Raw genomic sequence first — 26,575 nt, forward strand, 5'->3', positions numbered from 1 at the left:
TAGAGGCATTGCGTCAAAGATACACCATCAAAGATGGTAGTGTGTTTGTGTGTCAGAGAGAGAGAGAGAGAGAGACAAGTTGAATCTGTGTGTGTGTGTGTGTGTGTGTGTGTGTGTGAGAGAGAGAAAGAGAGAGAGAGACACGTGGAATCTGTGTGTGTGTGAGAGAGAGAGACAGAGAGACACGTGGAATCTACGTGTGTGTGTGTCTCAGACAGAGAGAGAGACAAATGGAATCTGTGTGTGTGTATGACATAGAGAGAGACAAGTTGAATCTGTGTGTGTGCGTAAGACAGAGAGAGAGAGAGACAAGTGGAATCTCTGTGTGTGTGTAAGACAGAGAGAGAGAGAGACAAGTGGAATGTGTGTGTGTGTGTGTAAGACAGAGAGAGAGAGACAAGTGGAATCTGTGTGTGAGAGTGAGTGTGTGTGTGAGTGAGAGAGAGAGAGAGAGACAAGTGGAATCTGTGTGTGTGAGAGAGAGAGAGACAAGTGGAATCTGTGTGTGTGTGTGTGTGTGTGAGAGAGAGAGAGAGAGAGAGAGAGAGAGAGAGAGAGAGACAGACAGAGAGACAAGTGGAATCTGTGTGTGTGTGAGAGAGAGAGACAGAGAGAGAGACAAGTGGAATCTGTGTGTGAGTGTGTGTGTATGTATGACACAGAGAGAGAGAAACAAGTGGAATCTGTCTGTGCGTGTGTGACACAAAGAGACAAGTTGAATCTGTGTGTGTGTGTGTGTGTGTGTGTATGACACAGAGAGAGACAAGTGCAATCTGTGTGTGTGTGAGTGAGTGAGAGAGAGAAAGAGAGAGACAAGTGGAATCTCTGTGTGTGACACAGAGAGAGAGAGAGACAAGTGGAATCTGTCTGTGCGTGTGTGACACAGAGAGACAAGTTGAATCTCTGTGTGTGTGTGTATGACACAGAGAGAGACAAGTGGAATCTGTGTGCGTGTGTAAGACAGAGAGAGAGAGAGAGAGACAAGTGGAATCAATGCATGTGTGTATGTGTGTGTGACAGAGAGAGAGAGAGACAAGTGGAATCTGTGTGTGTGTGTGACAGAGAGAGAGAGACAAGTGGAATGTGTGTGTGTGTGTGTGTGTGTGTGTGTATGTCTGACACAGAGAGAGAGACAAGTAGAATCTGCGTATGTGTGTGAGAGAGAGACACACACAGAGATGGTGATGACAACAATTAGAAGAATTTATTTAACAGTCCAGTATCACAAAACTATTTAATTATTTGGAACAAGTTAGACACTTCATCAAACACATGACTCACAGACATTTATATCTTTTCTTTCAAGGGTTAAGTTTTTCTCATTTACTGTCCTCATAACAATGGTTCATTTTATTGACAGGCTAAACCATCAATAATCAAGTATGTACAATGCACCTTGGGTAACTCCTTCAGGCTTCTCCAAAAGCCCTTACTCATTTAAAGATTCAATTTGAACATAACAAAATTGATTTTATCAGATTCAGTCAAAAAACAAGAAAGTTCATTTTTTTATTGCCACTGACAATCTATCTGATATAATACATCAGAACAAGGATGAAATCAGTGACAGATAACACTCTGTTAGCCTAAATCCAATTTTTTGTTGTTGTTATTGTTGGATTGAAAACAGCTGAAGGCACAAACTCTTGGGGCCCAAAACTGCTGAGTGGTGATAGCGATAAGCAATACAATTTGTGATCTGCTTAAGTGTGAGATAATGGAATCTTTTCTGGATTGATACCAGGACCCAGTCAGGGAGATTTGGCTATTTATAAGGTGAATGAGCTTCATTGGTACAAAATCACACACGAAATTTGCTTTTATGAATTGAGGCAATTTTTATAATCATGTTAGTAATTCTAACTTTAAAGGCATTGACAATGTTGAAAGGCAGCGAGGTCCACATGCTATGACAGGAAACAGCCACCAAACAGGGTCTCTTAAGTTTCACCAAATATGCATTGACATGTCCACACAGAAATCAGTGATCACTGTCAAGACCTGTCCTCTGATATTGGAATTCAAAGAAGAGCATCAACAGGGTTTCAACAGCAGATAATATCTTACATTACAGCCAGTAACTTGCCAGCACTTCCCACAGAACAAGTGATACAGAAGCCTTCGAGAGCATGTAGCTCCCAGTATAGAGCAGACTACTCCTGGCATACTGGCAGGACCACCCGAGCCTGCAAATTGCAGAGGAAGATGACCAGTGGCATCCCAAACAGAGATCCAATAATATCCCCCAGGTACCGTCCATACAAAATGTTGCCTATAGGACATGACTTATGAATAGCACAGACGTTTTATCACAATTCTACAGCTTTAAGAGGTCCTGGTATTTTTATGAAGAGAGGTTGATATAGAGGTATGAAGCTGTCTGTTCCAGGCCAATAAAGTAAATAGCTTGTGAAGCCTTGAGGTATTTTTGAAGTTGGAACAATAGAAGCAGCATAAATGAGTGGAGTTAGGTCCTCGTGGAACCAGGGTTTTAGTTTAGCTTTCAGTAATTTGTTGGGGTTTTGAAGCTGCCATATATCTCTCTCTGCTACACCAAATGCTTGAGATCTCTCTCTCTCTCTGCCAGAATTTTCTCTTGATGTTCTTTCCTCCTGGACTGGAGAAACATTGCATGTGAGACAATCTATTTTACTGAATTTGCCTTTTGCCAACTGTTTATAGGATGTTACTACACTGGAACAGTTATTGTTTCATAGTTAAATAATCTATTATTAAGTTTTCCAATAGAGTTAAAGTTGGACCAATTCTGCTTTATTTTGTGTACATTTTAATGTAGAGTAAGAATAAATTGTGTTTTGCTTAAAGCCGAGTGGTGTAACTTATCAAATTCCATCTGGAACACCACCTTTTACTTGCCTTTAAAAAGATAAAAGTTCGGATCGAGGCTATCTCCTTGATATATTTGAAGGGGGTTTGGGCTGGTCCATAACAGTTTAAAACGAAGCATTTTAGCATGTGGAAAATAACTAACAAGGCTGTGACACAGCAGGTTTTATATATATTCCAGATAGATACAGTCCCACATTAATAAAAGTATAAGTTCCTCATAAATACTACAATCATTAATATTTAGCATAATATTAAGCAAAAATATTATTGGGTCGTACTTATAACTTATGTGCCCATCTAAATGATCTCAACAAGAAAAGTGGGGGTACATTATACTAAGTTAAGGAAAGGTATGCTAAGTCAATTATTCTGTTTGCTTTCCACTGGATGGTGAACAGATGAGGGTGAGGAGGATGCACAGAGGAAGATCCAGCTCTGATGTCCGTCCCTGTTGAACAGTCTCCTGGTATTCACTGCCTGACATAGACAGCAACTTAAAGTGAAGGACTGGAACTCCACTGGCACTTTAGCATCAATAAGAGCCTACAGGACAACAGGCATGGGAACTGGAATCCCCTTCAATTCCCTGAAAACAAATCAATCAGGCTTAAACTCTTTGTGAAACATTCTTTCAATTCATAACTGGGGTCCTGCTGCGCAACAGCTTTTAATGTGAGGAAGCACAGTGCAATTGCTCTACTGAGCATTTTCAACTTGTGTACTGAAAATGAATGCTGATTGATTGACCGGCTATTCGTCATCTACTCATCGACATTGAGCTGCAGATTGAGTCTCAAAAATTTGTTTTTTAAAATGCATGCGTGTATCGCTGCTGTGCACTGATACTGCATTCCAGATTGGAACCCCTAGTAAAATGGGGGATTATTAATGTCCTGGAAAAGGTTCAGTAGCGGGAGACCGGAACAATTCCCTTGTATAATGCCTCTTTGTTATTACACTTGGCTTAGTAAGCTTACGAATACTTTTCATTCTGGAAATAAAAACACATATTAAGAAGATTTGATGGAGTGTCTTAAAACAGTTACTGCATTAGACTCGGCCCTGGTGGATAAGATCTTTGAGCCAGATGGGTCAAGGGGGGACATGGGGACATTTTTTTGAGGCAAAGAAGCACATAGGTTTTGTCAAACAAACAAGAAACACATGCAGACCACTCGACCCTCTGTGCCTACTCTGTCATTTAAGGTGGTCATGGCTGATCTGATTTTAACCTCAATTCTACATTCCTATATATCTCTAGTAATGATTCGGAGATGCCGGTGTTGGACTGGGGTGTACAAAGTTAAAAATCACACAACACCAGGTTATAGTCCAACAGGTTTAATTGGAAGCACACTAGCTTTCGGAGCGACGCTCCTTCATCACCTGATGAAGGAGCGTCGCTCCGAAAGCTAGTGTGCTTCCAATTAAACCTTTTGGACTATAACCTGGTGTTGTGTGATTTTTAACTTTATATATCTCTAAGTATCTTCCATCAGAGTCACTGGCCTTTGGAATAAACTGCTGATATGTGCCTAAGTGTGGCGTAAGTATATGGGGTTTGAGGTTTGCTGACATTAGCTGTGGCAATGACTTGACAAATCTTGGAATACGTTAACATGCGCTTCAGAACCGGAGATGCCAAGCGAGGGATTAGGAACAAGAGGAGTCAGGACAAAGTCTAAAATCAGGCTCAAAACTCTCATGGAAGGTCAGAAACAAGACCCTGACTGGGAGAAGCCCTGCTGGAAGCAGGTTGGCCCCAGTCACATTGGATACAATTGGCCTGCAGTCAACTTAGTCTGACTAAATAGGGGATAATTTTTAATTCACTCTTCATACATTTCAGGTTTTAAGTATTATTTGGCATTAAACTTGCTGAATTTGTAATGAAAGTGTATCCACCACGATTCTCAACCTGTCAGAGGTTCCAATAAATACAGAAGAGAGTTGGAGGCTTCCTGCCATTGAAACAGTTTGAAGGACGCAGGAGAGTGAACTGTATTATGTTTTGTTTTTTTACTGATGAGTCCAGAATCACTGCAGCTCACCTCCGCATCCAACAGACCCTGTGGCTTTCCCCTCACTGTTTCCAGGGACAGAGGGAATGCCTTGGGTTAGCACCCTGATCCCCCACTTGAATAAGAACACAAGCATCCGGGACACTCCCTCCTGAGCTGCATGAGCAGATTGCTGCAATCCTGGGGCTTCACTGCCTTGAAGGTGGTGGGGAATGAATTATTAACCCATGTAGTTCTTGTGGCTGCTGTCATCTTCCTCAAAGCCTATGGAACCCTTATTAGAGTCTGATAGTAGGTTTCAATGACATATACAGTTCCATAGTGACCTATGTTGGCAAATGGGCTCCAGATAGACAAGGCGCTATTTCCTTTCAAACTCCCCCACCACACCACCCCCCCCCCACCCCCCACACCACTCCACCACCTCCTCCAGGTCCCACAATGCATGCTTAGGCCACTGACACTTTGGGACCTCCAAAAGGTGAGAAGAGATACCACCTCCCTCCCCGGATTGTCTGATACCTTGCAGGCTGCCCCTTCTCCCAAAACCTAGGGATTCCTTTCTTACCCAAGACCAACTCGGCAAATTCCAAAAAGTGCAGCCCTCAAAATGGATGAGGTATCCCATTGAGCATAGCAACTGGGAGGCAACTGCTTGGTTCACTCACTGGATGGCTGCTAAAGTTAGATCAGATGGAAAGTAGCATCTACCTAAACATTTCTAAAACATGCCAACACAGACTCCACAACTTCCTGGGTTGCTGAAAGTTCCCAGAATTTTTCTGGAAATTATGCTGGACCCTCCCTTTCCTGAGAATCACCAATAGCATTATTTTAAAGAATGTCTCTCAGTGAAAATGCTCAGGGTCGGAGAAAAGCAACACTTGCCATCTTCCTTCTTAAAGTCTCTCTATCTTATTGATATTAAGAAAAATAAGAATTGAAATCCAACAAACAATTATTTATACACATTAAGCACAGCATGACTAAGAAAATACAATTGCAGAATTTTTTCTTCTGAATGGAACATATTCTGATGCCATTAAAAAGCGTTCATAGATACCAAACATACAGTAGGGGGTCTCAGTAGAAACAAAAAAACATATAAAACATCAGATCCTGATGCATCTGATGCCCATTTAAGCAAGGGCAGGAAACTCCCATTCTCATGTCTTTTGCATGGGCGGAGTTGTGTTCATGGTTCACTAATGTCCTTTAGAGGAGGAAACTACTATCGTTACTTGGTCAGGCCTACATGTGACTCCAGACCCACAGCAACGTGGTTGACTCTTAACTGTCCTCTGTGCAATGCCCTCATCCTGTGAATGAATAAAGACATGATCCAAATGGGAGTTTGATAGATGTAACCTGGTTCTGCAAAGCATTGAGGAAAGTTGCATTGGTGATTTTCTCAGAAAAAGACAGCTTCAACTCGTGTGTACTCCTTACAGAAAATTCCAGGAATTTTCATGCCAATATGTCCCCTGTTGGACGCTCTAAATTTACACAACTTCTTTAGCAGTCAGATAAGAGTTTCTCCAGCATTCCCACTGTTTGTTTCAGGTAAGTTCCCTGCTTGTTCATCATATCTTATCATAAAATTGTGGAAATAATCTTGAAAACAGTAAGAAGGATGAGCGATCTCTCAATATATTTTACATTTTACACCATTTAGCTAGCTTCAACATAAAAAGTAGAATGTTTTTTTATCTAATTGCTACCATGTGGAAACAGGCCATTCGGCCCATCAAATCCACACCAGACCTTCAAAGAGCGTACCACGAAACACACCCCTACCCTATCCCTGTAACCTTGCATTTCCAAAAGCTAATCCATCTAACCTACACATCCCTGGATACTGCAGGGAATTTAGCATGGCCAATCTACCTGACCTGCGCATCTTTGGACTGTGGGAGGAAACAGGAGCACCTGGAGGAAACCCATACAGACACAGGGAGAATGTGCAAACTCCACACAGTCACCCCAGGGTGGAATCGAACCCATATCCCTGGCGACGTGAGGCAGCAGTACTAACCACTGAGCTACTGTGCCACCCCTAACCAGAGCAGGAACCAGAGTAGGCCATTCTGTTCCTTCAAGCCTGTTCCACCATTCAACAAGATCATGGCTGGTCTGCCCTAGGCCTCAGCTCTTCTTTCATGCCAGCTCCTTAAATGCTCAAGGCCCTGATATTTCAAAAGACGATCTACCCCCTATTTAAATACCACCAGTGATCTAGCTTTCATACATTCTCTGGGTCACAGAATACCAACCATTCACCATCCTCAGAGAAGAAATTCCTTCACATTTCAGTTTTAAAATCACTGTCTCCTTATTCTGTAACTACAACCACTATTTCAAGATTTCCCCACTAGTGATAACATTCTCTTAATATCAGCACCTTAACAACAAACATCTTTTGGTTCAATATTCTCACCTTCTGCTTTCCTCTCAATTTTGAACAAATCGTGGGGACAGAGTCTCAAATCACTCACATATTAAACAGAGAACTACCTCCCGTCCTTCTGGGAAATTATACCATCATTTCATGAAATGCACAGTAAATCCTGTTACAGTGAAGCCAAACAATGTCATATTACTTACGGGATAGACCTGGAAAAATTACAATTGCCACTTAATCTGCAAAAGACTTTTCTTTGCTGGAAGTTTCACTGCCCTGAATAACAACTGGAGGATTAATAAAGTATGAGCAGAAAATGCTCTTGCCATCTCAACAAGTCATAAATGTGATTAAAATCTAAATTTGAAAACACACTTCACAGTTCCACTATAAAGAATAAAGCATTAGAATCCCTACATAGTTGAAACATCAATTAATTTAAGTAAAATTGATTATAGCTTTGGCCCATCAAACTTCTCAGCATGATACATCCCTGAATGCCAGATTCACAAATGTCCTACTATGACTCAGTTGTTGCTGTTATATTCACTGCTTAGCTCTACACTATCATCAAACAGTGAAGACAATGAGCAAGAATTGGCAGTTGCAGCTTTCTAACATCAGTGCCACCCTAGGGGTTAATTGATAGGAGGCAGACTTGAACAGGACAGGACTGATCATCAGTACCGCTATGCTATAGGAAGACAAGTCTGTGACAGATTTTCCAAAGATTTCCTGAGTGTTGAGAAGTGATTGAAGAGCAGCCTGCTACAACAATGGTACAATTTCAGAGTTGTGTCATTCGTAAATTGAAAGAAAATGTCACCAAATGCTGGAAAGCTGAAGTAAAACACACAGCAGGGTTGTCAGAGTTCAAAAAGAGAAAATCACTGGCCTTTGCAGTGTGGACCCTTCATCAAGTAGGTTCTGGCTAGGTTATAAATGTAAACTTTTGCTCTTATCTCTTCTCAGATAATGTTAAATGTGCTGGGTGCTGTCAGAATTTTCTGTTTCGTATGGTCCAGAAGAACTTTTCCATTTCTGTTCATTTTACCACATCTGTGGCCAACTGCCTGCTTTATTTATCATTTACTTTTGATTGTGCTGTGCACAGCTTTGCAATAACATGTTATGATCAGTGATGATCACAGATTATAAATCTGGATCACCTATGGTCATACTGAAATTTTAATTCCAAAATGTATCTTTTTCAGAGAAGACTGCTACACCCCGAACAGACATGATGCAAACTCCCTGGCTGTCAGGACTGAGGGTCCCTGGAATGTTACACCTGACAAAGTGTCAAAAAAAGCTTTAAAGAGAGTCACTTTAAAGAGGAGACATCCAAAATAAACAAAATAATTCAACTAATCTGTAAAAACAAGTATCCTGAAATCAACTGCCCAACTATCAACATTCACTATCTACTGCCTACAAACAACTCAGATGCCGAACTGTTTTATCATTTAACTTTTCTCTTTTTCTCCTGGGCTCATTTCACTTTTTTAACCTGCGAGTAGTTGTGTTGTGTTGTTACATCTACTTATATTTATGGACTAATAAATTCACTCTTTTACAGACTCACACAGCACAGAAACAAACCCTTTGGTTCAACCGGTCCATGCCAACCCAAAACGCAACTAGTCCCATATCCCTGTGCTTGGCCCATATCCATCCAAACCTTTCCTATTCATGAACTTACCCAAATGTCCTTTAACCATTGTAACTGTACCTGCATCCGTCACTTCCTCTGAAAGATCATTTCACACACAAACTCTCTATTTGTAAAGAAGTTGCACCTCTTCTCTTTTGAAATCTTTCTCCTCTTATCTTAAAGATAGGCCCCCAAGTCTTCAAATTCACAACCCCAGGGAAAAGACACCTGTCATTCACCTTATCTATACCCCTCATGATTTTATAAACCACTATAAGGTCACCACTCAACCTCCTATGCATCAAATCTCATCTGAACCTTTTTCCTTTCACCTCAAAATTATGTCCCTTGTTATTGACCATTCAACTAAAGGGTAGAGCTGCTTTCGATTGACCCTGTCCATACTCCTTATACACCTCAGTCAGGTCCCCTCTCAACCTTCTCTGCTCTAAACAAAACAACCCAAACCTAACCACCTATCTCCAAAGCCAAACTGCTCCATCCCAGTCATCACCCTTTCCATTCTCTGACTCCATGTACACTTCTCGCTGTCTTGGGAAGACAGCCAACATCATCAAAGACCCTTCCTACTCCAGTTAAAATCTCTTCCGACCTCTTTCATCAGACAGAAGGTAGAAAAGCTTAAACACACATGCCAACAGATTTAAGAACATCTTCTTCCCTACTGTTATTAGAATTCTGAATGGACCTCTTAAATTTAGTGTTCACCTCGCTCTTTGTGCGCCTTCTCTGCAGCTGCAACAGTGTATTCCTTACTCTGTCCTATTACCTTAATGCACGTTGCATGGTATGATCTGCCCGTACTGCATGCAAAACAAAACTTTTCTCAAATGTAAAAATATCATCCTGGTGAATATTCTCTACACCCCTTCCAATGCAATCACATCCTGCCTCCTGACCATATAATTGCTCCATAAAGCTTTGGCATGAGCGTTCTCAGTTTCCTGCATCCAACCCTGCCAACTTTCTAGAAACGCACTGATTGCAGAAAAAAAGGAGACCCAATGTAACATTTCTTTTCCGATTTTCTCCGTCCATATAAACACATCTGTTAATGGCTTAAAAATCCATCATCTCATTTGGCTCATCAGCCTAGTTTATAAGTTTAGCAGCATAAACGGACTGAACATTCTGGTTAGCTCGTAGATTGAGCAAAGTAGTTTCTTCAACTGAGAGTCAGGGTGAACACGAACACTGTTTGAGAAGCCATTTTGAACTTAAGAAAGCTACTTGATATGAAACCAGTCAAATTTCTAAGTTCCTCTACCAATTTGCTTAACTGCCCCGATTCCAAATTCCCCAAAATTGTTGCAAGATTTCTAACCTATTTTGTCTATTAGCACATTGTGTGTTTCTTAACAAAAGAAATACAGGAGAAATGTCCAAATTTGAACTTTCGACTAATCAATCCAAACCAGGCCAACTGAGATCATCATGGCCAGTCGTTTGATTTGGTGGAGTTATTAAGTTGTGCGAAAGTAATAAATTGACATTGCCATTGAACAAGAAAGGAGAATTTCAGAAAAATAGACAACTACAATTATCATTTAAGAATGGGTTAATTTGAAACATGGTCAGATGCTTTCAAGAATTTTCCTGCGTATGTTTCCAACATGAAGGTCAAAGAGCCTGATGGAAACTGAATTACCTTGGAGCTCGGATTTCCAAAAGATTTCCTACTTCCTCTTAACCACACAAACAACCTCAATGTGTCATTATCTTCCCTTGAACAGAATATGTAACAGTGAAACAACTTCCAACAGGTTTTGTCAGGAAATTTTAAATGACAAAGAAAGTAAAAATTCTATTTAACGAACAGCATTCCAATCTATGGTTTCAGCACCACGCTATTTAAAATCTGCTCTGAAAAATCAACACTTGTGGACTTGTGCATGGTACTGCCAAGTCAGGAAATTTTCCTCAATGCATTGCTGATTTTCTAGGTATAAAGTTTCTGGAATGCCACCAATATTGGCAGGAATGTGCAGCTTGAAGATGTGACTATTTAACCAGTCGTTTTAATAACGTAATGGACCTGAAACATTAACCCTGTTTCTCTCCTCACAGATGCTGCCAGATCTGAATTCTTTGAACATTCACTTTTTTTTTAAAAAAAGACCAATTCCTACTGGAACACCACCTGGAGACACAATCACCAAATAAGAGGTGTAGGACATTCAAAACAATTTAATAATAGCCAGAAGTCAGTTTCACCCAAACACAGTTTTACTTCTCATTACAGTGCATTGACAATGCTATGTAATCATATCATTTTAACAGGGAATGACAAATCTCAATGTATATGCATGAAGTGTTGATTATTGATCACAATGAGACATTTTTGGTTGAAAATAGCTGAAGGGAAAGTACAACCAGCTGCTGCCATTTTAAACATGTTTTTTGAGAAGATTTTAGACTAATTGTTTTTAAAATCTCGGCAATTAACCAATACCCACGCAAGGTTTACAGCACCAATGCACTAGAAATCTCAAAATGGTACTGGCACGGCCAAAGGTGCAGCATTAAAAAAAGCAAATTACAGTTCCGATGACATTAATAAACTTATTGAGCTGAAATCGCTTCCTTAAAGAGGTCATCTAAATCCCTCAATTGTGTTACAGCTTGTAATTCCCTTCCAGACTGCATTAATCTAAATATAAGCTGAAGAAAGAGATAAGCACGAGAATCTGAAATGTGCTGAGAGGAAAGACAAGATATTTGGGTAGCAGCAAAACGAATAGGACTGATCTCTGAATCAATGCTAACAGAGCCACAGGAACAAGACGTTTATTAATATGCCGTTGATTTAAATATCAGCCCTTGGCTCGTATTAACTTAACAACAAAACTATTTAAAAATAATATATTTGAATTCCCAACAAATCAATTTGTCTACGAAGTATGACGACTTTAGATGATTTATTTTCTCCTGAATTGGATTATTGATACATTACTACAATTAGTTATTCAGGAAAAAAAACAAGAATAGCAATTCAAAAGAAAGTAGATTCGAATTTGAGAAAGATCAATTTGAGAAAACAAATAGAAAAGATAGGTCCAGTTGGAGAACTAGCATTGGGACAGACTAGATGGACCGAATATCCCTGTTCGGTGCTGTTGTTTTATTTATTAAGACACATACAACATCCATTAAGCCAGAGCGATTGTTTCATTCTGATCAGAGTTAATGATTGGAATATGGTACAATAACCTTCCCCTTAATGGTGGAAGAATTCAGAAGACTCTGGTCACACATTTTTGAGCACTATGTCAAATGCAGCCAAAACATATATTTATGGCTTTATTACACAAAGCAAAAAGCATTTTGCATCCACACTGTTAAAATAACATAGCTTCACTTGTCTAACACAACTGGTAAGAATAAATAAATAGCATTCACTTGGCGTACATATGAATACCAGGCTACTGCCTTGAACTTAACTATTACTAAGTCCCAAGGAGCAGTTTATTATTGGATACTAGACACAAGAAGCAAAGAAGGGGATTGTGGAGAAGATGAACAATTCACCATAGAGGACAAAGAAGTATTGCATACAGTGTTCTTTTCCTCACGAATAAAGATCCCATTAAAATAAATACTGGAATATAAGACTTTGAAATAAGATTCCTGTCAACACACTTTTGTTCAAAAAACCTGCAGAAAAAGGTGCATTCTATTTTTCAAGTAGATTAATTTTATAAGGTTCAAACTCATGTCTAAAGAATGCTGATGGGGTTCATTGGACACATATCTACCTTAGTAACAGTGAGACATTCACTTTTGGATAAGGTTATGTAGGGTAATTCAATTAATAATTTGGACAATGATGGTGACACCCACCATTCACTTAAACATTGTGCCCCACACCCAAGTATTTTGAATGTTCCACATGTAGTGATTGGAGCAAGAGCTAAATGGATCTCATTGAATGAGTTCGCTGATTGGACCAGGTTTACAGCCCTAATCAGGGAGTCCTGGCTGACAGATATAAACAGGAATCTCTGGGATTCTCTAGATTCGAGGAACTGGCTCCGAGCTAGCTGGTCAGAGTCCATGTGTTGTACACATGTAAATGAAGGGTAACTTGGTGACAGGATACCGGCTTACATGGAGCTTTTTCACACATGCTGTGCATTTCTAAAACGTGCCAACATCCCCTTTTGGAATTGGCTCGTGATTGCATAAATCCTACTTACAGCAGGTTACTTAGATCAAAATGTGACAGAGTCTGCAGTGCAATACCTGGCCACAAGGAAATGGAATAATTTGCATGGCTTGAAACTGCAAATGCATCTTCTTGACAGAATGTGAGACCCTTCAGTTCAATGATGTTTGGGGAGTTGCTGAATGATAGAATAAATCATCTTGTATACCAGATGGCATGTGATTACAATTTATTATGACTCTGGGAGAATTAATACAGTGTAGCTGTTGACCCTAGGTTGTGTTTATTTGATGCTTGTACAAAATTATTATTCAACTGCACAAACTTTATTAATGAAGTATGTGTTTCCTATTTGTATCTCATTAAAAAAATTACAACCTATTAAAATCCAAAATCATCCAGCAGGCCCTCTCTTTACTGTTTGAAGCCCTGCTACTGGCATTAATAACCCATCTTTATTGCAGTAAATGTCCCTAGGCATTTCACAGAGGAGAAACAGATGTCAAACAGTGTTAAGAGAGTGAGAAAAGAATGATGGCAAGCTTAGGAATAAATAGGTTTGCATCAGACTTGTGAATGGAAGAAAAGTAGGTGGCAAGCTGGAAAGGATCAGGGAAAAGGTTTCAGAGAGTCAGGCCAAGACAGCAGATGGAACTGGTACTGGTACACAGGGAAGGGAAGCTGGACAGAGCTCATGCTGCAGGCCAGGTTTGAAGGAGCTTGCAGGAATAAATAGGTAAAGCCAGGTCACAGCTCATAGGTGATGGCCAGGCCTTTGAGACCAGAGGTGATTTGTGAAAATGGCAATGAGGATCAAGCAGTTTTGAGTGTGGTGTGAGATAAGTTGCCAGTTATTGCCAGTTGTGCGGGTAGGATTTGATAGGCAGGTGAGAACGGCGTTGGAGAAGGGAAATCTGGGCATAATGAAAAGGTGAAGCGGACTCCAAGGGCCAAATGATCTCATTGTGCTTTTAACTTGTTGCTGCTCTCACTGATGGAAGATAAGCTTGAGGTGGGCAGTTGCAACAGTGAATATAAACAGGCTCAGTGATTAATTGGAGGTGCGGTTTGTGATCAATGTAACCTACCGTGACCTCCAAATGATGTCCACCCCAACTGCCGAGCTCATCGATAGATCCAGCAGGACAGCTCCCACTTCCCTTGCTCCGCAGTGGCACCACTAGGTTGGAGTACCTTCAGACTCGAAACTAACCCACCACAAGCACCTTGCCGCGGATCATTGTGCTCCTTCAATCTACCTTTAACACATTCTTGGCTTCAGTTGCTTCACCATTGATCGCTATACCTTTAGCTAACTAGGCTCAACTCTTCAGATTTCTCTTCTTGAAACCCTCTGCCTCTGGATTTTTCTCTCTTCTTTTAAGATACCTCTTTGGTCAGGTTTAGGTCACCAGTTACCTGAGATTCTAATGTGGCCTGGTGCCAAATTCAGTTTGATAATGGTTCTGGGATGCCCCATAAAGTTCTCTACCTCACTAAAGCTTCTGTATAATATCACGATGACCATTTTGGATTACACAACATTCATTCTGACAGATTTTATTTCATGTTGGTATTTGTAACAAATGTACATTGCCATCAGAATTCAAATCAATGGAAGCCTTCAGCATCAGACTTCCAAATCAATTTCATTTATAGTGGTTTAGTGCCCATTATAGATGAACAATGGTTAGCAGGGTAACTTCTGCTCATACCAACTGTAATTCAGGAATTTAAAAGGGGTTCTTTGAAACCTCTTCAGATTGCATTGTATTCAAAGTAAAAGGATCATGGCATTAGCTCAAAAAGGGCATGCTTTGTGGTTGAGAGATTTCTCCGCACTTTCTGGGTCAGAGTTTGGGTTCCAGCCTTGAGCAAGAGGCATTTTGTGAAGTTCATGCTCAGATTACAAAATGCATTGACAGCAGTCACAGTAAATATACATTGCCTGAAGCATTGCTGTTATTAAGGACAAATGAAAACTCAATGTAATCTCAATTGATTTGAATTTGGTGGACCTGCACCTTCTTCAAAACACCTTCTGTGAATATATTACCAATTTCAGTGTTTTCATGAAATCAGCAAACTAACCAAGAGCTGGTGTTTGTGACTGTGAACATAGATATCAAAGATATTGGTGCCTTTTAGATTTTCATAGTTGAGGTGTTTGGCTCTTCTTCATTTAGGCTGAGCATGTGTCTAATTGTTTTTGGAGCAGAAATATTGTCCAACTGCTACTGATGTACAGACACAGTATAACTCTGCTAAAAACAAATATTGAAGGTTTTTTATTAGCTCAGAAGGATTGATGTGGTGCTTTAAGTAACTTTTCAATGTGCCAACAATGGCCTAAGGGAGGCGCAGTTGTTTTTACTGTACAATCATTTCTCATAGTGCAACATCGTGTTCCTGTGCAACCCCGCGTTGGACAAGAATCATGCAACACAAATAACACTTAAAAGTGTTGACGATGTGATTGCACTATAGCCATCACACATTTTAAAAGTGCGCGCTTTAGAAACAGTGTTCCCCAATTTGTCGTTTGCGTTACAGTGAATTTGTGTTGACCAAATGCATGTCATAGCAGAATGACCTGTATTACACTTCTGGGAATGATGCCTAGTTGGAATGTTGGAATATGCCTGTGGCAATGTTTCCTTCAAGTGAATGATCTCAGTTACGGACTTCCCAAAGAACCAATAAGCCTTTTCAAATATTCTAGCCTCTTTATCAGTATGACTGCTTGACAATAATATACTTACAAAAGAATCATGGAAGGAGTCTCTCAATCAGCCCAATGAAATATTTGTCAACAATATACTTCCTGTTGCAAGTGTCACTTAGACTGGTAGAGCGGAAATGGCATAAATGTAATTGTTGCATCTGAAACGTTAGATTTTGTCTCCCCTTTCCAGGACCAACTTTGGGAAGCTGTTGCCGCTGTCTGACAGGTTGTCTCTTTCAATTGTTTGTCATGGCTCCCAAAGGAACAAAAGTTACTAAAGCTGATTTTCTAAGTACATAAGTTACCCTTGAAAGATTATTTAATACAGAAAAATTTGCGAATCTGAATTCAGCCCTCAAATGTGACAAATGACCAACCTCCAGAAATTATGAAGAAAAACATGTTTAAAAAATCCACAAATGACAGTTTTGAAAATCAATGTTTATTGGGAAGAGTAGGCCGAGGGAGATTGTTTAGGGACCCCTGCAGTTGCCACAATCAGGAAAACTAAACAAGTTCTGAGCATGCATCCTACATCCTTGACTGAACCCCACCGAAATATAGATTGCTGCCTGTACACTAACATTTTAAACCATTACAATATATATTTCCTGGGGTACTGAACAACTGGTTTGTCTCAACACACATTTATTCATCCATGTTCAAAATTATTTTTCAATATACAAGCAAAGCATAACCCCTTCAATGTAAGCAGAACAAAATGTCAACTTTAAAATATCAATACAATTTGTATTAGATGATCCTGACCCATCAATATATTGAAGGACCACTGAAAGTAGGAGGCAGCAATGCGAGCATCTAGTTTAAAATACAAACACCAGAAATCCCTTTATAAATATTAATATCTTCCTCAACCACACAACTGGTACCAGAAACTGTCAATAGCACATAGCTAGGAACTGAACTTCAGCAAATAACACAATCATATTTAGAATGTATAGTCAGACATAAAAAAGTATTAAGCTCATAAACAAATGCCGCTCAGTGACAGGAGAAAATCAATCATTTGCAGCAGAGCAAAGGGTAAAGAGCAAACATGCAGCCACCGAACAAATTTATCATAATGCATGTCTTGGGCACCTATTTTTTTCTCCTGTCCTACTTAAGCCAACATCAGTTGTCAGCATTCTGAATAAGTAGATCATTTCTTCAGAAGAGGTCTTGAGGCATAGTAGATAATGCCCCTGCCTCTGAGTTGGAAGGTCCAGATTCAAATCCCATCCTGAACCTAATGGCTAAAGACATAACATGGTCAAACTGCCTGGTTATCATCTGTAAATCCTTCCGAAACATGTCAGTGGCAGGGAGGAAGAGTGGGAGAGATTCCAAGTCAGTCATGTGATGAAAAAAAAACAGATCCTCTACTATCACTATTCATTGTTCCAGACTAGAAAGGGCAAGTAAAGGTGTATGTTGCATTAGCAGCTCAACTCCCTGAGTGAACTGTACCACACCAGATCATGATATGGAGCACAATTTATTAAAATCAGAATAGATTTCAGGCACCTGGATTTCCATTACAGTTCTAATGTTGGTTTTGATCAAAAAAAATAATTTTATTAACTATACACTGCTATTGTGAATTTTGTATTCTAGAGAAAGTATTTTACAATCAAGACTGAAAAACAAGAAAATAAATCTGGAGTCCCGTCATGCCTCATCTGTAACAGTTACGTCACCAAATACAACACAGAAACATGACAAAGTCACGACCATCTTCTGCAGTGTAGAAAACCTCTGAACCACCAGACATTCTAACATCAGAGAAAAATAGGCCAAAAATATTAAAAAATAATATTACATGTTAGGTTGAATAAGAATGCTTATATTTCTTATGCACATAGAGAGATGGAGTCATACAACATGGAAACAGATCCTTTGGTCCAACCAGTCCAAGCTGAACATAATCCCAAACCAAACTAGTCCCATTTGCCTGCTCCTGGCCCATATCCCTCCAAACCTTTCCTATTCATGTTTCGATCCAAATGTCTTCTAAATATTGTAATTGTACTCACATCCACTACTACTTCAGGAAGTTCACTCCACACATGAACCACACTCCGTGCAAAAAATTTATTTCATGTCTTTTTTATATCTCTCTCCTCTCACCTTAAAAATGTGCCCCTAGTCTTGAAATTCCCCATCCTATGGAAAAGACAATAGACCAGACGGGCAGGGTCTGGTGGCAGGATCTCTTCTGCCAGTCCTGAAGGAAGATGCGCAGCATCACCCCATTCACCAATCCTCTAGGTCCCTGTTGACCAAGTGGAGTGCCAAGTGGGAGTCATAATTTAAAGTGGTGAATGTGTAACATGTAGGGGAAAAGTTGCGAAAGGCTGCATGGTTGTAGGGTGCCAAGTGGGAAGGGACTGAGAAGATTCAGGGATGGGGGAGTGTGGTGCTGATGACTAGGCTATGTCTGGAAGGCACAGTGAGAATGTGACCTGCTTTGTCTTTCACAATCTCGCAATTCCTAAAGACAATGTAGAAATTAATAACGGCAATGACTTCACCCAGAGTGAATGGAGTCAGTTTTCTCTTTTGTCCCAATACATAGCCTCCACCCCTGAGCAACAGGAGACCCTTCATGGCCAATTGCATCAGCCACGCACTTGCAGAGTACAGGCTGAAATCCTTTGTGTTTCTGAAACACATACAGTGTCCAACCGTGTGGGGTAAAAATGTTAGTCCCTGCTAACCCTGATCATGTCACTAGTGCTTGTAGAGTGAAGATAGTTATCGCTGTGATGCAACAGTAACCTCAGGTGACCTTAAAAGACACATGGGCGACATGGTGGCACAGTGGTTAGCACTGCTGCCTCACAGTGCCAGAGACCCCGGTTCAATTCCCGCCTCAGGCAACTGTCTATGTGGAGTTTGCACATTCTCCCCGTGTCTGTGTGGGTTTCCTCCGGGTGCTCCGGTTTTCTCCCACAGGTCAGGTGAATTGGTCATGCTAAATTGCATGTAGTGTTAGGTGAAGGAGTAAATGTAGGGGTATGGGTGGGTTGTGCTTCGGCGGGTCGGTGTGGACTTGTTGGGCAGAAGGGCCTGTTTCCACACTGTAAGTAATCTAATGTATGGGCCACAATCCACAAAGCTAACACAAGACATCAGGGGATTCATAGAGGCACGGAACGGATTCCTTCTCAACCTGAAGTGAGAGTACAACATGATCCTTTCAACAATAATGCCCTTCCGGGATGATATGGGCTAAAAGGAGAAGAGTTCAGTACGCACAGAGCACTTACACTCTCTTACTGTCTCTTTGCAACATGACTGGTGAAGTATTCATTGGAATGAAGTCCACTGTGAAGGTGTTATACCATGCCCCATCTTGTCAGAGTGCTCCATGTCCCATAAAATGGAGGAGTATACTAAACTGTCATTTGTGAGTGATGTGAATACTGATTGCTGACAATGATAAGGACCTGTTATGCGCCATACACTCCCCACCCAGCTTTATTGGAAATGTGACTGATGGGTCCTATCACAGCTAGGGATATCATTGCTGCAGCTGTGATGCAATGAAAGGACAGAGAAGTGGGGAAAAAAACAAGTGCCCCAGCAAGACCAGAGCAGTAACAACATCCACACAATGGCCTCCACACTAACAGGTTGCAGCTGAAAGACTCCTCAAGATGTGTAGAAGTAACAGGAGGACCGGAGTCTACAGCTCTCAATGCACCAGATTGAGATTACCCTGAGACACTGTCCCTGAACTACACCAAGGTGCAGTATCAGACTGAGTTTACCCTGATACACAGTCCCGAAATGACATCAAGGTACAGTATCAGAGTGAGATTACCTAGAGACACAGTCAGTGAAATAAATCAAGGTGCAGTATCAGACTGAGATTACTCTGAGACATTGTCCCTGAACTACATCAAGGTGCAGTATCAGACTGGGATTACCCTGAGGCACTGTCCCTGAACTACACCCAGGTGCGGTATCAGACTGAAATTACCCTGAGACACTGTCCCTGAACTACACCCAAGTGCAGTACCAGATTGAGAATACTCTGAGACACTCTCCCTGAACAACACCAATGTGCAGTATCAGACTAAGATTACTATGGGACACTATCCCTGAACTACACCAAGATGCAGTATCAGACTAAGACTACTCTGACACACTGTCCCTGAACTACATCAAGGTGTAGTATCAGACAGAGATTACCCTGAGACACGGTCCCTGAACTATACCTGCTACTAGGATTCCAAAGGGTCTTAGTAGTCTGGCTGTCATTTCTCAAACTTCTTTGATGTATGGTAAAGTGGTTAGGGTTTCTGGCTGTGTTTGATCTGCTTGTCGTGATTTGTTCTTTAGGAATCCTAGTAGCCCACAAACTCACCAACATTCTCAAACAAAAACTAACAAACGTAAAAGACCCAGTACAACCCCTGGACAAAACCAATGTCATCTATAAAATTCCAATGCAAGGACTGCCACAAACACTACGTAGGACAAACAGGAAGCAAGTTAACCACCAGGATACATGAACGCCAGCTAGCCACAAAAAGACACGACCCTCTCTCCCTCGTAGCCCTACGCATGGATGAAAAAAAAACCACCACTTCGACTGGGACAACACATCTATCCTGGGACAGGCTGAGCAAAGACATGCCAGAGAATTCCTAGAGGCCTGGCACTCCAATCACAACGCCATAAACAAACACATAGATCTAGATGCCATCTATCAACCCCTCTGAAAACGAACAGGAAATGACATCACCACAAACCCCAGGAACCCCATCCAGGAGAAAGATATAAAAAGAAAGCAGGAGACAACAGCTTCGCTTCACTTGGAGGTCACCACTGATGATGTTACCTCGCCAGGTAATGAAACATCTGGATATCAAACCTACAGCTCAGCGAGCAAACCTACACCCTAAACTGCATCTTGGTGTAGTTCAGGGACAGTGTCTCTGATCTCCAGTATCTGCAGTCCTCACTTTCACCTGATTTTTAACTTTGTCCATCCCAATCCTACACTGGCACATTCACAATAAGGTGACAGCACTGAACCTTTCAGTGACTGGCTTCTACCCTGAGGACCTGCCATGATGCCTTTATCATTGAGAACTCTCACATTCCTGATGTACTGGAGAGGCCAAATGCCTTACCAAGACAGTTACTGGGGGACAAGGACCACTCTCTGTTACCATGGCTGATGACTATCACAAAACTCCCTGACTGAGGCAATCCACATTCACAATGCAATCCATTCTGCAACTGGGCCCAGATGGAAGCAAACGATAGGCCTACTGTGGTTGAAGTTCCACAACCTGGAAAGGTCTACAGTGCAGTCCAGACATTGTGTGCTGAATAATCCTAGTGTGCTGGGAGCAGGCAAACAGGGGTGTTATGGAGGCCAAGGAGCTGGCAGAGCAGATGCAGTTTTTCTGAGATGAATGACGAAGGCCATTGAGCAGGAAGGATATCACCTTCAGTATGCTTGTGTGGTATAGCATTGCCTGCTACAAGCCAGACAGGACTTAATTGACATCCAGTTCCAGTGGTTGAGAGTTGGGTAGAGTAATGATGCATTGACATAAAATTGTTGATGCTCAACCTGTAAGCAGTGCCTCTGTACTCCAACAGGAACATGTCCGTTTCCTTTTCTGTTTGCTTTTGGTGTTGGAAAATATTTCCCCATCTGTGTTAGCCTTACATTGAACAATGATAAGATGTAAGGGTACACTGGGGCACTGGAGAATAAGCAGCATTGATTTAGAGATGGTTGTAAGATGGGATATCGCGAAGGACATGGAGAAGTGTAATCTAGAATGTGCATTGGTATGCGTAAGTAAGTGTTAGCCACTGGTAAAATTCACCCTGACAAACCCAAATCTTTTCTACAGCCATTGTGCAGACTGGAATTGAGCTGCTGGGAATTTGCAAAAAGTATCGCTGTTCTTTCAAATCCTGCTGGAATCAGGAATAGCATCTACCAAAAATCGTAGACTTGCATAAATATTTCCCTGATATTTACATCCCTTTGTTTATGATTCCCTACCGTATGGAAACAGGCCCTTCAGCCCAACAGGTCTACACCGACCCTCCGAAGAGTAACCCACCCAGATCCATTCCCCTGCCCTATATATACCCCTGATTAATGCACGAATATATGGGCAATCTAGCATGGCCAATTCACCTGACCTGCACATCTTTGGACTGTGGGAGGAAACCCACGCAGACACGGGGAGAATGTGCAAACTCCACACAGACAGTTGCCTGAGGCAGGAATCAAACCCAGGCCCCTGGCGCTGTGAGGAAGCAGTGCTAACCACTGAGCCACCATGCTGCCCTTTTTCTTGAAGGAATATGCTCCATTTGTTTATAAAGGGCTTGGTGAGCCAAAGGGCCGGTTCCTGTGTTGTACTGTTCTTTGTACCTCCAGTAGTTCAAAAAGGCAGCTCACCACCACCTTCTCTCAAGGGCAGCCCGGGATAGGCAATAAATGTTGGCCCAGTGAGTGATTAAGAAAAATTGCACTCACCGCTATCTCTCTCATTGCCTCTTCTGTAAATTACTTATCCTTTTGACAGTGACAAAACAACCTGACTTGGAGGAATTAGCTTGAGTGTGGTCAGCAAAGTATAAAGTAGCAAAGAATAAAATTATGTCTTCTGCGGGAGAAGATTTTGCCTGCTCTTTATTTTCCATTCCCTAAATAGAAGTAACAGCAGCTGAAAACTTGCCAAAACTAACTGAACGATACACAGTCAACCCAAAGTATTCACCAATGGAATACATGTAGTCAAAGGCCTTTCCTAACATAAGTTGTATGTATACACAACATTCGAGCACTCACAGTGTCCCTTTTGTGAGGATATGTTCTTATTCCTTGCCCAGAAAATCTGAGCTTCAGCAATTGTTAAAATTATTTATGTAGTGACATGGTACAGTGACATAGAATGGCTCGGAGAGAGAAGGAGCCCAGACTGGTGCGGAGAAGTGGAGGGGGAAGAAATGGAAGGGCACTGAGAGGGTAGGACCCAAGAAGGGCACTCCGAGGGGGAGGAGACAGGACGAACAAGTGAGGGGGAGGAATTTGAAGTGGTACCAAGGAATGTGGAGCCAAGAAGGCTCCAAGGGGAGGAGGAGGAACTAAGAGGAGGGCTGAGAGGATGGAGGAGATGGGGTGGCATGGAGAGGAGACAGTGAGAGAGCTATGAGCCAGGAGGAGCGCTGACAGTTGAAGGAGTCACAAGTGGCACCAAGAGGAGGAGGAGTCAGGAGGGGCAAGAGATGGCAGGGTAGCCAGGCAGGTGAGGGGCACTACAACAAGAATTGATTTGGTGTTGACTTCCATCCTCAAACAAGGACAACTGAATCCAGTACACAAAGTGAAACAACTGATAAACACTCAACAAAGATCATGGCAAACACATATATATTTGTTGCAATGGAACATGCTCTTGGTGTGCTGCTGAAGTTTTATGCAATGATTGTTCACCAAAAGCATTGAAATGACCTGTGAAGTGAGGGGAAGATTCCTTTTATATATACATTAGTAATAATGTAACCAAAACATACCAGGTTACAACAAAAATACTGTTCGAAAGCAGATATTTTCCAATCTTAAAGAATTGTAACCAGAGAAAGTTTTGCACATCATCTACTACAAATAATGTCCAGAAGATAACTTTTCTTATTTGTTGGTGTAACTAGTGGGCTCTCACCACTGACCATCTTTTGCACTACACAGACATGCTATCACGAGTTCTGGGAAGATTTATAGCTCAGGTTGAGGTTCTGGATGCAGATTTGCTCGCTGAGCTGGAAGGTTCATTTTCAGATGTTTCGTCACCATACTAGGTAACATCTTCAGTGTGCCTTCGTCCAGAGGCTCACTAAAGATGCTACCTAGTATGGTGACGAAATGTCTGAAAATGAACTTTCCAGCTCAGCGAGCAAACCTACATCCAAAACATGCTATAGTCACTTCAGACTCCTGAGATCAATGTGAAAGCCTTGAATATTTTTAAAGGATGTGTGTATTGCTGGCTAGCCAACATTAATATCCCATTCCTATTTGCCCTTGAGAAGGTGGTGGTGAATTGCCTTCTTGAACCATTGCAGTCCATGTGCTGTGGGTTGACCCACAATGCCCTTAGGTAGGAAATTCCAAGATTATGATCCAGCAACACAGAAGGAACAGCATTATATTTCCAAGTCAGGATGGTGGGTGATTTGAAGGGAAATTTGAAGATGGTGGTGTTCCCACTTATCTGCTGCCTTTGTCCTTCTGATGGCAGTGGTCGTGGGATTGGAAGGTGCTGCTTAAGGATCTTTGGTGAATTTCTACAGTGCATCATGTTGATGCAATGCTGCGACTGAGCATCAGTGGTGGAGGAAGTGGATGTTTGTGGATGTGATGCCAATCAAGCGGGCTGCTGTGTCCTGGGTGGTGTCAAGCTTCTTGAGTGTTGTTGGGGCTGCATTCATCCAGGCAAGTGGGGAATATTCCATCACACTTCTGTCTTGTGCCATGCAGTTGATGGACAGGCTTTGGGGAGTCAGAAGGTGAGTTATTATTGCAGTATTCCTAGCATTTGATCTGTTCTTGCAGCCACTGTAATTGTAGAGTCATGGAGTCATACAGCATGGAAACAGACCCTTTGGAACAACTGCCCGTACTGTCCAGTTTCCCAAACTAAACTAGTTTCACCTGCCTGTGCTTGGCCCATAACCATCCAAACTTTCCTTATTCCTGTACCTGTCCAAATGTCTTTGGAATCTCATCCCTGTATCTGCATCCACCACTACCTCTGGCAGTTCATTACACATACACACCACTCTGTGTGTGAAAAATATGCCCCTCAGGTCCCTTTTAAAATCTTCCTCCTTTCACCTTAAAAATGTGCGCTCTTGTTTTGAACTTTCCCACCCTGGTGAACCTTATGATTTTATAAGCCTCTGTAAACCTTATAAGCCTCAACCAACTACACTCCAGTGTAAAAGTCCCAGTTATCCTTATAATTCAAACCATCCAGTTCCAGCATCATCCTGGTAAATCTTTTCTGATCCCTTCTCAATTTAATACTATCCTTCCTATAGCAGAGTGACCAGAACTGTACACAATGCTCCCAAAGTGGCCTCACCAATGTCCTGTACAACCTCAATATGACATCCCCAACTCCTATACTCAGTAGTCTGAGCAATGAAGGCAAGCATGCTAAACGCCTTCTTAACCACCTACCTGTGACCTTAATTTGAAAGAACTATGTAGCTGAATCCCTCAGTCTCTCCGTTTGACAATGCTAGCCAGGGCCCTTCTATTAACTGTATAAATTCTGACCTTGTTTGGTTTTTCAAAATGCAACAACTTGTATTTATCCAAATTAAATTACATCTGCTACTCCTCATCCCACTGGCCCTATTTAACAAGATCCCTTTGTAATCTTAGATAATCTTCTTCAGTGTCAACTGTATCACCAATTTTGGTGTCATTTATATGTGAGCCCAGCTCTTGCAGCCACTGTATTTATATGACAAGTACAATTGCGTTTCTGGCACATTTGATAAGCTCTAGGATGTTGATAGTGGGGGATTCAATGATGGCAGCACGATTGAATGTCAAGAGATGGTGGTTAGATTCTCTCTTATTGGAGATGGTCATTGCCTGGCATTTGTGTGGTACAAATGTTACATACCATTTATCATCGACAAACATCCCCACTTCTGACCTTATGATAGAGGGAAGGTCATTGAAGAAGCAGCTGAAGATGGTTGGGCCAAGGATATTATACTGAGGAATTCCTACAGAGATGACCTGGAGCAGAGAGAACTGACTTGCAACAATTACAACCATCTTCCTATGTGCCAGATTGCAGAGCTTAGATCTAATCTGTCGGTTGTGGGATCGCTTAGCTCTATCACTTGCTGATTATGCCGTTTGGCACATAAGTAGCCTTGTTTGGTGACTTCACTAGGTTGACGTCTCATCTTTTGGTATGCCTGGTGCTGCTCCTGGCATGCCCTCCTGCACCTTCCACTGAACCAGATTGATTACCACCCACCAGCCTCTGAAGACAGAGGAATGGAAACAATATTGAGCAGTTTAAAATAGTGCGAAATATTTATTTTGTCTTCATTAATTTTCCAAGTAAATACAGCACAAACATATTCATTATTGACATAAACCAGTCTTTTGGAAAGATATTTTACATCAGCTAAAACTAAGCTCTAAAAGGAACTCTGTTGGGAAGATATCACTTTTGAACATATATTGTGCATATGAGTCTCTTACACAGTTCCTGATAAATATCAGTGCAAGTCCACACAACTGGATATAAATTTCCATTTGTGCAAGATCTAGCAAGCAAGTGCTTTTTTCTAAGTCGGGACTATTGCTTTCAGATTTGATAAAATACTCGGCCACAAAATACTGGCATTGCTCTCGCCTCATGATTACAGCCCTGGTGTGTAAGCACTTACCTTGATAATGGAATTGGAATGAGCCTGGATTTCCAAGTTGAATGCTCTGGAAGTGGATAGCAACTTGATTGCTTGGGCTGCGAATCACCTGCCCCTTCATTAAAATCGACTCGTTGGCGAGAACAGTCGGTTCATCTCCATCAAGTCCTTCAATTGTTAGCACCTCTCCTTCAGACAGGCTGATGTTTTTGACCTACAGAGAGATTGTTTGGAAAATGCTGTTACAAAATTACCAAGTATCAAGGCATTTCGATGTGAGCTGGGTGGCTTG

The 26,575-nt window shown here is 41.4% G+C and overlaps 1 protein-coding gene across 5 annotated transcripts in view; it reads right to left on the reverse strand.

Moving 5' to 3' along the window:
* Window positions 1-26,575, reverse strand: part of sez6b (seizure related 6 homolog b) — a 904,580-nt gene that overhangs the window by 307,503 nt on the left and 570,502 nt on the right. For all 5 annotated transcript variants that reach the window (XM_072589689.1, XM_072589687.1, XM_072589686.1 and 2 more), the window contains exon 4: window positions 26,305-26,497. In XM_072589689.1, coding sequence (XP_072445790.1) covers window positions 26,305-26,497 — 193 coding nt within the window. The remainder of the gene's footprint in view (window positions 1-26,304; window positions 26,498-26,575) is intronic.

Source organism: Chiloscyllium punctatum, chromosome 19 (genome assembly GCF_047496795.1).
Source record: "Chiloscyllium punctatum isolate Juve2018m chromosome 19, sChiPun1.3, whole genome shotgun sequence".
Taxonomy (NCBI): domain Eukaryota; kingdom Metazoa; phylum Chordata; class Chondrichthyes; order Orectolobiformes; family Hemiscylliidae; genus Chiloscyllium; species Chiloscyllium punctatum.